The 14468-nt window shown below is 39.0% G+C and overlaps 1 protein-coding gene across 23 annotated transcripts in view; it reads right to left on the bottom strand.

Annotated features, from left to right (window-relative positions):
• The window catches only part of ryr1b (ryanodine receptor 1b (skeletal)), an 82939-nt gene that overhangs the window by 54573 nt on the left and 13898 nt on the right, over positions 1 to 14468 (bottom strand). For 17 of the 23 annotated variants that reach the window (XM_044202748.1, XM_044202749.1, XM_044202759.1 and 14 more), the window contains 12 exons: positions 11198 to 11317; positions 10992 to 11093; positions 9736 to 9756; positions 6544 to 6618; positions 6310 to 6388; positions 5790 to 5902; positions 5602 to 5701; positions 5004 to 5100; positions 2255 to 2329; positions 1691 to 1847; positions 1390 to 1554; positions 122 to 243 (listed from right to left, as the gene is read on the bottom strand). In XM_044202748.1, coding sequence (XP_044058683.1) covers positions 122 to 243; positions 1390 to 1554; positions 1691 to 1847; positions 2255 to 2329; positions 5004 to 5100; positions 5602 to 5701; positions 5790 to 5902; positions 6310 to 6388; positions 6544 to 6618; positions 9736 to 9756; positions 10992 to 11093; positions 11198 to 11317 — 1226 coding nt within the window. Of the gene's footprint in view, positions 1 to 121; positions 244 to 1389; positions 1555 to 1690; positions 1848 to 2254; positions 2330 to 5003; positions 5101 to 5601; positions 5702 to 5789; positions 5903 to 6309; positions 6389 to 6543; positions 6619 to 7493; positions 9696 to 9735; positions 9757 to 10991; positions 11094 to 11197; positions 11318 to 14468 lie in introns of those variants that run through there. The other 6 variants (XM_044202754.1, XM_044202756.1, XM_044202766.1 and 3 more) reach the window with 2 other exon arrangements.

Below are 14468 nucleotides of genomic sequence, written 5' to 3'. Positions count from 1 at the left end.
TAAACACATGAGAGCATATTGAAGATGTCAGGTAACATCTGGCTCATGCAAGTAGTATTTTTTTCGAAAAAAAAAATAATTTTCTACTTGTCCCACCACATTTGAAAATGTATATACTTACTTGATGAACTGCCTGAAGAGGCCCATAGTGCTGTAAATCATTCGAGCAGCCTGAGACTCTTCAGTTTGGGAGCGGGACACAGTCAGGGCATCATCCATATGACCCTCCTGGTGCAGAATGACCTGGGGACACGGACAACATAATTATACTACAGATGATATATCCCAGTTTTCTCTGTCCTTCTCCTACAAAGTCTGTTTCTGGTAGCTGTATCATGTAACAGCTAAGTCCTTAAGATACTGGGAAAACAAAGTTTAAGAAGCTCTGCTCTATCTCATATAACCCAAAGACATAAACCCAACTCTTACTTATTCCCCCACCAGTATTATACATTGTATTTATCATTATGTATAACTTTTCTAAATCATTAAACCACACAGAGCTTCAGCCAAGCAATCTCAAAGACAAATGCATCCATGCAAACTCTTATGGTAACAAGGTGGTAGCTTTGGTAGCAATATTTTTGTCTCGTTTTTATTGCTGCATGATTAAAAATGTGAATAATAATAATAATAATAATAATAATAATAATAATAATAATAATAATAATAATAATAATAATAATAATAATAAAGCGCCACAGGAAGTCATTCCTGCCTGTGGCCATCAAACTCTTTAACTCCTCCCTCTAAGTGTCAGTCTGTATGACCCTAGGTCACTAAACTGGACATTGATCTTTACATCTGTGCCATACTTGAAATAATTGTGCAATATTCTGTGTTAATACTCCTGTGCAATATTTAGTTTTTCCTATTTATTATTCATACCTCCATTACTGCTGCTGCACTACTACTTATTACTTATATTATTACATTGTATTATTATACCGTATTATCATCATCAACCGGTAAACCCACTTGGTACTTCACACTTATTTTATTTTCTACTTATACCCACCTGGTACTTAATTTATTTTCTGACCTGTTTTATAGTTTTTATAGTGTATTGTATTATATTTTTTGCTAGTACTTTCTCCTGTGTGCACTGACGTAAAGGCGAGCTACTGTAACAAAGAGTTTCCCTTCGGGGATCAATAAAGTATTTCTGATTGTGATTCTGAATAAAACTTTATTTATAGAGCACTCATCAAAACAAAGTACAAAGTGCTTCACAACAAGAGAAATAAAATACCACAAGAAATAAGACAGAATAAGAGGCTGGATGTGACCATTGCAATACTACTGTACACATAATCCGCACTAATGCTGCTTTTGCTGCTATATTAAGACCGTTTTTATCTTATTTTGATACCCAGGTTAGATCCTAACCTTTCTCTTCATCATTCCCAAACGAGCAGCTTTGGCATCCAAGGCGGCATATGTGAGCCACAGGCCTGTGGACACATGCTGGACGAAGCACATGGACTCTCCATACTTTATCTCTGGAATGCCCATCCCCTCAACATCACGCTTCTGAGCCACATCCACCTTCTCCTGCTCAGGGGAACAAGGAGGGAAAAAGGAGTGGGAGAAAATCATAGGAGAAGTCAGTGAGAGAAGAAATCATAGCATGATAACAGATAGAAACCATAGCCAAGAGTCCAGAGAAACTCAAAATGTTAATTTTAACCTTTGAAATACGGAAGCAGAAAGCAGATAGTTTGGTGTTGGCCCTCTCTGGGTCGACCACCAGCAAACCCTTCTCCTCATCCAGACACAGGTACCGGCCTGTGGTGATGTGGCGAATACGGAAGGACTGCCCCCACTTCATGTGGCTACCGCTCCAGCTGCAGGCAGAAAGCGGGGGGGAAAAACAACATATTGTCAAAAAGCCGATTAAGTCTTTTAATTACTACCATTTTATAATTATCATTCTCTGGTGTTTCTCGTTGAAAACCTTTTGGCAATTATTTTACTACGGGTGTCCTGGAGGTTTACATGTAACCACAACATCCATGTAATAAGTTACATTATGGTGGGGGACTTTTGTTGCAAGCCATCCTCTTCTCCCTTTCCCCACAAGTTTCCTATTTTTTTCAACTTCAACACTAACTGCTAACTAAATAAAGGCAAAGAATGCTAAAAAAAAATATTCTACACTTTAGACTTATCACTCACAAAAAAAAGTCTGTCAACAAGCATATCTGGCACAAAATTCATATTTATTATTTAAATGCCTTGAGGGGACAATCACCTGATTCTGAGAGGCTCCAACCTCCACAGGGATCGAGCCTGACTGCACACAGCACCGCCTTCATAGTGAGCCATCCTGTAGCAGAGTCAGGGCAGAGACACATACGGTAATATGGTATCAGATTACAGTTTTTCTCAGTCGCTTTGGTACATATCTCAGATCAGAATTGAAATTCTCAAAACTACCTGTTCAATTCTCACATCATTGTGTCACTTGTGCACATCAAAAAAGCAGTTTCTCATTTCTTTGAACAAGTTGCAAACGCTTTGGTACATCCATGCAAATGATTATGTACAATTCTCTGTTGTTTCCTACATTATCAGTTGCTTATGTCATGTTGATCAAAATGTATTATATTGGGTCTCTGTTGAATAGTCTCACCCCCCACAACATTTAGGCACAAGCTCATAGCATAAGTCTTTACATGCAAAATGGTTGAACAAGTTATCATAATATGTCAAGCATATTTCTATACTTTCTATATTTCCATTAGACTTTTTTCTAAATCTGTCCTGAATTGGTAAATTGCTTCCAGGTGAATCTTGACTTTCTCTAACGAAGGTGCTTCTCATGAAGCATCAACTAGCAGGTATATATATAGCCGGAGCAACAGAATGTTACAATGTTGGACAATGGAAGGACAAGGAATTGGACGGGGTCAACAGCCAGAGAGAAGACGAAGAAGAGGAGTGAAGCTGCGTGGTGGAGGAGTTGGAAGGCAAAACCGAGGAAGAGGCAGAAGAGGCCGAGGACATATGCGCGTTCCTGATGAGATTAGAGCCACACTCGTAGACCACGTTCTCAATCATGGGCTTACAATGGCCGAGGCTGGTCGAAGGGTGCAGCCAAATGTTGGAAGAACAACTGTGTCCTCGATTATTCAGACTTTTCGTCGACAGAATAGGTATGTAATCTAACAATAGGCATTGTACACTGTACTTTCATTACTAATTTTTTTTCCCACATAGGACTGCAAGACAAATTCACAGGGGTGGCAGAGGGCCCCTTTTCACACGTGAACAGGAGGAGGCCATTTGCACCATGGTAATAGAAAACAATGCAATAAGACTAAGGGAGATACAAAGTGCCATTATAGAGGACAACAACATCTTTCAAAACATCCAAACAGTCAGCATCTCAACCATTGATAGGGTGCTGAAAAGACACCAAATGAATATGAAGCAGCTCTACACTGTTCCGTTTGAAAGAAATGGTGAAAGAGTGAAGGAGCTGCGTTACCAATATGTACAGGTAAAACATGTATGAGCATGCAGCAACTGTACCTCAGAGTAAACAGTACAACATTGTATAGTGATATACAGTACAGTAAGTGTGAACTTGACACATTGCATCTTCTTTTCTACAGCCATAGCAAATATGTGCTGTATAAATTTGATGTAACTGTATCTTGACCAAAATGAAAATGCATGTAATTCATAAAACTCATTTTGTGTCTTCTGGATATAGCGTATAATGGAACTGGAAGCAAGTGAACCACCGCACAGCTTCCTCTACATGGATGAAGCTGGCTTCAACCTAACAAAACGTAGAAGGCGTGGTCGAAATATCATCGGCCACAGAGCTACAGTTGATGTGCCAGGCCAACGGGGCGGAAACATAACCATGGGTTGTGCAATCTCTGAGAATGGTGTGTTAACGCATATTCCCATTATTGGGCCCTACAATACAGAGCGTCTTGTCACCTTTTTAGACACTCTCTACAGGGATCTCATCCCTGAACAAGAGAGGGGTCAGATTGGAGATGACCTGCCAAAGTATGTGATCGTTTGGGACAATGTCAGTTTCCATCGTTCCAACATCATCAGGCAATGGTTTGCTGCCCATGACAGGATGCTGATGGAGTTCCTCCCACCCTACTCTCCATTCCTTAACCCCATTGAGGAATTTTTCTCAGCATGGAGATGGAAAGTATACGATCGTCAGCCACATACACAAATGACCCTTCTGGCTGCCATGGATGCTGCATGTGACGACATCACAGCAGATGCCTGCAGAGGCTGGATAAGACACTCAAAAAGATTCTTTCCACGCTGCATTGCAAGAGAAGATGTTCCTTGTGATGTGGATGATGTGGATGAGAATTTGTGGCCCAACAGACAGGATCGTCAAGAGGTGTAGGAAGATTGTAATTCCTTAATGTAATTTCTACAGCACCGCATGTACAGTTTTTCACATGTTCACATTTCTTCTTTAGGTTTTTTTTTGTGTGCTATTCAGTGCTGTCTTTTCATTTCTGTATCTCAATGACATGTTCTGTCAATAAAATACAGTACAATCAGTAAAAGTGTAAATTTGAATCTTTTCCATTCTCTTGCAATTACACTCACACATACACTAAGATGTAACTTACAATTGACAATAATTGTCATCAAAACTTTAGCCATAGTTTCCATCAGAACATCCCTCCAGAGTAAACTGTTATATTGACAACATGACTAAACAATTTGACTGTCTTATCCGTACACAATGATACAAGGACTTGTCATTCTGATGGCACTGACATGTTCATTGACACAGATATTTACTTTTGAGAGATGAACTAAGGATTTTGAGTAAGAGAGTGGCTTTTGCAGGTTATCCATGGTGTTTTGCTATTTGTACAAATTGTTTTGAGATATGCACTTACTGTTTTGCAAATTGTGAGTTTGATTTGAGAAATGTACCAAAGCGACTGAGAAAAACTGTAACAGGATATTTTGCTGCTCAGAACTGCTCTGCTTCCTCTCACCTGCGCTTTTCCTCTCCTTCCTCTGGTGTAGCGATGGCCAGACACTCGTCCATGTGGCCGTGGAACAGCCTGAGAACGTGACCTCCTGTCAAAAACCCTGAGAGGAGGAATACACACCACAATGAGTGTGTATTTTGTGTAGACATATATGTATGAATCTGTGAGTAAATTTCTCTTTATGTACAGTATATGTTAGGTGTACACTACATGATTTCCCAATTTCATCCCCCAAATCCCAAAATGTTCTCCACGCCCATAGTTGATATTTTTAAATACAACTATAAAATGTGTAGATCATCTATGTATATCAATGTGTACATGTGTGTATATGAATTGTGTGTTTAAAAGGTTTCCAGGGCTGCACAGCAATGGTGGCTATAGAGCTAAATAAATAGACAGACAGACAGACAGACAGACAGACAGACAGATAGATAGATAGATAGATAGATAGATAGATAGATAGATAGATAGATAGATAGATAGATAGATAGATAGATAGATAGATAGATAGATAGATAGATAGATAGATAGATAGATAGATAGATAGATAGATAGATAGATAGATAGATAGATAGATAGATAGATAGATAGATATTACCCTCAGCTAGTTCACATCCTGAACTAATTGGGTTCATGTTCCACAGAGTCTGCATGAAGGAGGCATCCACCATCAGATCTCCACTGGCGTAGGACAGGTGCTGCGGACAAGAAGAGGAGGGAAAAAGATATGTAGTGTAAATCTTCCATTGTGTAACAGCAAAGCGAATGGAGTATGAGGAGTCTTACCAGGTATCTCTCAGAGGACACACTGACAAGGATGAGGTCGTCACCCACCCTGACCTTTTCACCTTCTGACCTTTGCTTAGAGGCTGGATGAATGGTCCACCAACATGCCTCACCTACAAGAAGAAGAAGAACAAACAACTTCCCCATGGAGATTGACACTTGCAATTGATAAGTTCACTCAAAGTATTTAAACAAAAGACAAAAACCCTGTATGTTCACTTCCAACATACCACTCCCTCACAGTAACCATTATCATATCAGTGTTTATATTTCTCAGCCAAACTGCAGTGAACTGCAAGTGAAAGAAATGTACTGCAACAGAAGATATGGATTGCTGACTCCATTTGTGTCAATAGCTCGAGAAGCCCAACTCAGCAAAATTCAAAAACGGTATTTGACTCACAAAAAACTATTTAACAATACTACTAGAGGATAATGAGTTTCAGTAATCAGCTGAATGCAGACTTAGAAAAGAGCATTCTTTTGTATCTTGAAAAAGGATTTCCAAGTTTGGTTTTACCAGTGGAATCTTCTTGCAAGCCCACGTCAAAGGCCAGCTTGTCCGTGAGTGACCGAGATGTAGTCAAACAGCTCAGGTACTGGGGAGAAAGTTTTTATTCAGGACATGACCAGATCTTTGCCAAAATGTAGATAAAAAATTGGCTGTAAACCACAGTAAACAAGCTGGAGTTAAACCATCCTTTATTAAATTAGTTTATTCTTTTCTTCAAACCAACTTTGGATGCAGTCTTACCATGCCTGAGTGGTTGTGTCTCAGAAGGATGGCATGACCGTACAGTAAGGTACGATGACCTCCACCTTGGGACGACTGGAGGGGAAGAAGATAGAAAAATATTTAACAGACCAGCCTGACAAAACTGGCTGTACACTTCAAACATACCTTGATCAGACAGGGAGGAAAACAAATATATATTTAGAAGGTCCAGGGGTCAGAAGAACACATTATTAAAAGTCCAAACTGTCAATAACTGTAAATGACTGGATCCCAACATATTATCATCAACTTCCACTGACAATTTGTTCTTTTTTGAGACTGTATTTCATAATTCTATGTTGTATGTAGCACTGTTTGTTGAATTTAACATTGCTGTATGTTACTATCACTGTATATGTTGCATATGATTTGAAGACTGTTCACTCCAGATATATCCTTTGGGGACCAATAAAACGTATCTACTCTCATTTTATTTTAGAGATGGAGATACAGGAAAGGTTAGAATGGGACGGATAAGACGGATGGGCTAAGTGAATGTAAACAATTGTGCTACTTTAAAAACTGAGTGTGTGTCAAAGGTTTATCATTGTATTTTTAAGAAGAAAAAAACATCCCTGAAAAGAATACTTTAGTGAGTCATTTGTGGATAAAAATTATAACAGCTAACAGCTCCACAACACTGAACAATGACTTTTCCCCAAAACAAATACTGTACAGAATGTTTTGGGCTCAATATTTTATACAAATACAAGAAAATAACAACAACAACCACATCAATAACTAAGCAGTGTAGAGATATTGCTGAAACTGGGATGATACTACTCTATAAATCATAATTCTGAGAGAAGGTATCACAATGATGTGACTGACAAAGTCTGACAAAATGCAAAATAAACTGAAAACTTTGAATCCAGCCACCACAGATTATAATCTCACACAAAGGCAAATATAACATTAATCCATCCTACCTTTTCTCAACATCCAGCGAGGATGCAACAAGAAAACACAATTACTGCAACAGTTACAGATAGATTAGCCAATACAACCATTTAGTCCAGCCAACAGGAAGATATTGCTAAGCCTTTCTGTAGGGTTAAACTCCCATAATCCACTAGGATGAATCAGGGGCAGGTATGTCAAGTGGTAGCACTATACCATAAGCCCTGGTCCGTATTAGCACTAGGCTTGGTTAGGGCAGGTGGTGGTGGTGTGTGATTTCCCAGGTGTGTGTGTGGGCTTGTATTGCTATCTTTGTGAGGACAAATTTCAGTTTTAAACCAGCGTAGATAGGACATTTCTGCATTGTGAGGGCATTTTAGGATTACAGTAAGGGTTGAGGGTATGCATTAAGTTGTAATGGTTAAGGTTATGGGCTGGGGGATGCATTATGTCAATGAGGGTCCTTACAAGTATAGACAGACAAATGTGTGTGTGTGTGTTCAGAGGGCGATATGCTTGTCCGGAGCTCTGGGGTGTCCGGTTTCCCTCCGCTGGGCTGCATGCCATGCTATTCTCATCCTCCTGCTCACCATTAGAAAGGCCTGGCTTATCCACATCTTCCAACTCCTGTGAGGCCAGGAAGTGCCCAAACTATCCACGATAATGTAACTAATAAAATGCTGCAAATAGAGAGCCTCTCCTAAAGCTAGCTTGAGTTCCATTAACCTCAGTCAGGAAAGGTTTGTTTCATCTGTAAAAGCTGAAATATGGGGTTTTCTGTCCATATCAACGTCCTTACATTTTATTGTCTTGTAAACAGGTATACAAAGTTAGCTGGAGCATGGACAAACCACATTATGTTTTTCAAGCCATTAAAGAAACAAACTTTTGGAAAATAGTTGAGAACTGAAAGCTAGTGGAACAGAAGCTAGCTCAGAAGTGGGTTAGGACTTCAGCTTTCAGCATCCTGGGTTTATAGGCAGTGATCACCAAACAGTGCCTTCTCAATCTGGTGAGTGTGACAAATCCATCTTTGAATACTGAATTATTATATTTCATTAATATGTGATATTAAATACTATACATTGGTCTACCCACTTTCCCTTAACTTGCTTCAGATACATTTTTTCAGTTTGTGATTTCCAATATATCCAGTGCCTGTTGACAACCCCAGAGGATGGGCATCAACTTTATACATATTTTAACATAATCAAGGCAAAAAGTTTTGGGGTTTTTTTGTGAGTTACACTAAAAAAACAATAAGTCTTGTGGCTGCCTTACATTCTGGTTGGTTGAGGGTGCTGTAAATTGGTAAACTGATAAATACGTTGATGGATTTCTCACTATATGATTGTTGAATGTTGATGCAAAATTGAGAGTCTACAAAAGCTCGCCCGTTGATTCAGAAGGACTTAAATCAAAATCTAGATTGCTACAGTAGATGGCTGCAAATATATCAGAATTATGTGATATCATCTACGACAAAGTTTTAGCCATATTAAAGTTTATATGTGTGGATTCCAATGCCTTTAAAGTAAGCCAAATTAGATGGGGCTTCACTAATTACAATCAGTTTTGGCAGCAGTATGAAAACACGTTCTGTATAAAAAGGGGAACAGAAATTTGCTTGACGTCATCAAAGACTAACAAAGAACAATGTGCTGAAACAAAAGGAACAACATCAAGCAAGGTAAGGTAATATGCATGATAAGGGTATAGGGATAAATGTGCTGGGGAGATTTCCGCATGAAATGCAAATGAATGATGCATTGTGACACCTTGCTAGATTTGCTTGGTGTTGTAGGATAGATAATTCAATTGTAACAGATACAGGTGAACTTAGTAGAAAAAAGTACAAAAGTGCATAAAATACTGTTCACTACAGCCTTGACACTGGCTTTTAAACTGTATATTTAGACAATTTTAGTTAAATGAATTAAATGTTTCAATAAAACTTATTTTTTTAATTTTACCAGTAACTATGCAGTTTTTTTGTAGATAAAGAGCAGCTCAGCATAAATGATTAATTTAAAGACAATGGACTTGTTTACATGGACCCCATCAGTTGCTGTAGCTAAAAATTAATGAAAGGTGTACAGAGTAATCACCACCTTGGGGTGAGGGCTAAACGGATATGAATTGAGACGTGTGAATGATACAGCACTATTTCATTCAATAGGACATCCAGTGGGCAACAGGACAGGAACGAGGACAGTTGCCAGGTTGGTTGGGACACACGTGACAGGAAATAAGACATGTTAACAGACATACCCATTTGTCCAAATCGACTGCCTGCTTGGCAGAGAGCAAGAAGGGAAGGGGAGGGGAGGGGGTGTCAGATAACAAGTAGAAAAAAATCATAATAAAATAAAAGCAAAGAAAAAGTCCATCTATGGTGCTGACATAGACTGAAGGATCATGATGTACAGTATGTTTTACGATGAACTTCAAAGCCAACAAAATGCTTTTTTATTTTAAAGGCCCAATCTGCGACCCATATGTAAACCAAAAAATAGCCCCACTAAAATAAAAACAACAGAAAAACAAAGGACTGGAACCTGATATCAAACCCAAATCTTTGAATACTTGTACTAACATGGTGCTGTTACAGGTCTCAGTACTGTTAGTAAATACAATCATAAAAACTAACATATATTTTCAATTCTAATCAGTTGTGAAACACAAAAAAAACATTTTATCATCTGTAAGGATAAATCTTGTACATGTATGTCTTGTATATGTAATACTTTGAGAAATGGAATACAAAATGTTTTACAAATATGGGTTTAAAAGCTGGGCTAAGCAGATTAAAAATGATTAAAAGTATCTTAACTTATCTTTAGGAAATATGCTAGGTTGCCCTCTTATCCACAGTCACATGAGGGGATCAATAGCAAATGTACATATCTGAGTTCAAAACAGAGAAAGATCCTGCGCCTTTTTAGGCTAGATGGATGCAGAAGAAAACAGCCTCAATATGTCTTAAAATAACTCCAAAACAGTCTTATTTACATGTTATATCTTGTTAGACAGCAAACTAATCAGAGGCTTTTGTTAAGAGTTCTTCAAGTTCTTCAAACTTCACAATAAGGACAGGACTTCTGAGATGCAGCTGATGTTGTCAGAAAATAGATCCAAAGTGTAGGCTAGATTTGTTAAATGTTATTTCAACATGTTTTTAATACTGCACAAGATACAACATGTAAAAAGGACAGTTTAAAATTTTTTGGAGGGCACCTTTGATGGAGCTTCCAGTTTTTGTGCTAAGCTAAGCTAAACACCTCTTTTTTACATATAATTCTGCATTTTCAGCGTGTTCTCTGAATGCTGTGCATGTGTTGTCAAATTGATGAAGATGTTTTCTTCATTTGCATGTGTTTTCTTAAGTGCATTGAGCTCTCAGGGCCACCATACATATTCCTCTAAAGCACTTACTCTATTTCTCACATCTCTGCAAAAATCTCCATCCCTTTTCATATATTCAACTATCTATTACTCATTTCTTTATTTCTGCTTATGAGTCCTACCTCGGTCATCTCCACCGTGTTGGCCAACATCTCCTGCAGAGCGCGGACCGACAGGGACTGCTCCAGAATGAAGGTACATATGGCCAGGTCCGGGGGCACATTCTGCAAATGTATAAATAGCACAGAGATAAAACAAAGTTGATAAAAAAATAAGGTTCCATACAGTACAGGACAAATAAAAGGGAGGAAGGGTACCAGCATCTTACCTGAGCATTGGATGTGGTTTCCAGGAAGCAGAGACGGTTCCCGAAGCCCTCGCAGGACAGACATAGCTTAATCTGCTCCTTCAGGACAGAGGCAGTGCACTGAAGAACAACCTGGTCATCCTGCACCCAATACACAAACAAACACTTATTCACTGGCCTTTCACTTTTGGGACACGTTATTTCATGCTCCCACTATATGCTCCCACCACTAATTTGGGCTTTCGACCACACATTTATTTGATCTGATTTTTGCTGCTGTTTGTCCTTGCTATGCCTGCGTTTTCATATTTTAGAACACATTGTTTTGTGTTTTAATAGCACTTCTTGAATAAAACTGGCTTGACTCGACATTTGGTGCAGGCACTGTTGTGTACAATACTGACCTTTTATTGACTAAAGTGACATGCTTCGTAAGGAATGCAGAAGAGGACATAATAGAAAAATAGAATACAATAAAAATAGGCACTTGTACAGTACACAATGACTAAAGATTTTGTGTTTTTGTGAAACCACGAGAATGTTGAAGTTATATGTTATATCTTATGTGTACTTTAACTCAGCTCATTACTGAACTTACCAGAGTTGCTTAACCATTATTATCTCTGCTACATTGGATACTTGTTTCTGACCCAGACTTACTAGAAATCATTAACACTTTCCAATGCTGCTGACAGCTTTGGAAGTCATGCTGTACTATTACAGATTTTTTAATGCATTTTCTAACTTTTACTTCCACACTGTACGGACATCAATTAGCAAACTTTTGAAACTTACTTTATGTATGTAATCCGTCACAGTGAACGTTAGGTTTGCATTAAGTTATGTCAAAGTTATGTCATTGTAAGGTAATGCAGTGATGACTTTTCAAATCGATTTGAACTCCACACCATACAACAATAAAATAACTTTGAAAAATAACACAGATATGATGCTGTGATGGATTACTAAACTAAAGAAAGTTTCAAGAGTCTGCTAATTGATGTTCATATCATACGGAAATGAATAAAAACCCATGGCTGCCTGAAAAGCAGAAAAAAATGCATTCAAAAATCTGAAATTCAAAGATTTGTAAAATGGTCAGCAGTACTATATACACAATTTGTGGTTAAGAAGCAAAATGAGGCAAAAACACTGATATGGTCTTTTAAATGGCCAGTTGAGAAGACGGCAAACAGCTCCTCTCAGTAAGAGCCGGCACAATAGATACAGACAACTCAATTCCACACGCAGAATGTTAACAGACAATAATTTGTTGCTCCTCGGTAATACCTGAACCCTCCAGAGACTGGTGTAAATGCAGCGATAAACACCCCCTCCCTTGTGAAACCCACACCTGACACTCAACATTCCCAGCTGTTCCTTCTACTCAGTCATTATACAAGTGGATCCATCACTTAACCTGATTCCTCTCTACAGTTCTGGACTTTTCTCCCCTCTTCTAACAACTAATGAATAATTCTGTCTTTTCGTTCTTGACCTGTTCGCTGTCTCGCCCTGGTGATTCAACACCACCGATCCGCCATGACTTAACGTTTAGGAGAACAGGCAGGCACTTTAAAGCGAGGCCGAGGGCAGCACAGGAGTTTGCATGTCTATGTCTATGGCACACGGCAGGAAAATGGAAAGTGATGCAGATCAGTGACCTCATAACATCGACTCCTCTCTTATACCTAGAGACCTCTAGTGTTTCTTTGGCTGAAGAGTGTCCCCTCTTCCTTTGGCTGGGCTATCATCTATCTCTCCTCAGCCTTGAAATGTCTCCTCTGTCCTGCCCTCACGTTCCCTGCTTTGCACTCTTGAAAGTGGAGCAATGTGCCCTCTGTGCCCTCTCTCCTTAACTGCAGATATGATATGCAACTCAAGTGTTACTAAAACTATACATGGACCATACAAACATGACTTTTAGCAAAGTTAGTGAAGCTCAGGTATTTAAAGAGAGATCAAGTTTTCAATAATGTTAAAACAAAGTGGTGAAATATCTGCCCCACCTCCCTCATACAACAACAATACCTATCACTCACACAGTGTCAAAGCTCAGTTTCAGACCAGTAGCTACATGCCCTAAGATGACATGGATCTTTGTTTATCAGGACTGAATATAAATGACAACTGTTCTGAGACCAGACATCATGGCAGATAAGTTGTAAGGTCATGGAGAAAGCTCAGCTGAACTTGGCTGAGAGAGAAGGGTAAAATGGGCTAAACTGGCCATGTTTTGAGGACAGTGCTCACAGTCCCCATTAAGGAGATTGGGCTGAGCCTGTGGATGTCTAAAAGCAGACTGAAGTAACCGAGTGACTCATTGCGCTGAGACAAGATGTGCGATCGGGTGACAACTGTAGACGATATATGCCCCAACATTATACAGCAGCCTACCCAGTGGCTTCCATCTATTTCTACAGCCACAGTCTCACATGGCAGACTTACTCTGCTTCAATCACTCTACCTCTGCAGGCAAGATCAAAAAGGCAGAGGACCCAAAGGAGGACTTTGAGAGCTCACAGGGAGTTCAGGCACTAGACAGGCACAGAGCCTTGGCCTCCAGGTTGCAGAGAATATTTTATCTCACCGTCTTTATCTTTATCAATTTTTCATATATGTAAATAATTTTGTAAACATGTTCTTGCAAGTGTTATAAAAATAAGGACTATAATTATTATTATTATTATTATTATAGAAATATATCACCTGGATTTTGATAAACTGTATAAAAAATTGCAAATCCGCTTGGTAAGTGACTGTGGGAACATTTGTCTTAAGCCATAAATATAATAAAATATGGTATTTTATGGATCTGTCGACATCATACAACAAATTATTATCAAAGTAAGAAGGACAAGGGACCAACCTTTCATTCTTCAAACCACAGAATTGATTCTGAAACGTACCAAGTATTTTACAGACTTAACCAGTCAAGTATGATATTCAGCACAAGAACCTTGAGAAAGGTTACCTGCCAAACTGGCTTTTGGATCAGACAACCACATAAGCCTCAGCCAACATTTGCCAGCACTTTGCTGCTACATGGCTGGACCTGTTATTCCACCCTAAATGTTAGGGCACTCAGACTTATAATAGTACTCTGTCAAGTGCATCAGCAACTACAGAGCTGTGTCCTTCCAAGAGTCACACTGTGTGAATCACTTCCAATTTGACCACGTGAAAAGCTGAGTTGGAGCTCACACAAACCCTTGGGCTTAACTCACCCTTATATTAATAGAGGCAGCTTTCAGGATTTGAAGGATGTGCACCTGACGCTTTATTGTAAGCC

Source organism: Siniperca chuatsi, linkage group LG7 (genome assembly GCF_020085105.1).
Source record: "Siniperca chuatsi isolate FFG_IHB_CAS linkage group LG7, ASM2008510v1, whole genome shotgun sequence".
NCBI lineage: Eukaryota > Metazoa > Chordata > Actinopteri > Centrarchiformes > Sinipercidae > Siniperca > Siniperca chuatsi.
Note: the sequence above shows the minus strand (reverse complement) of the source record. Positions and strands in the feature narration are given on the sequence as shown.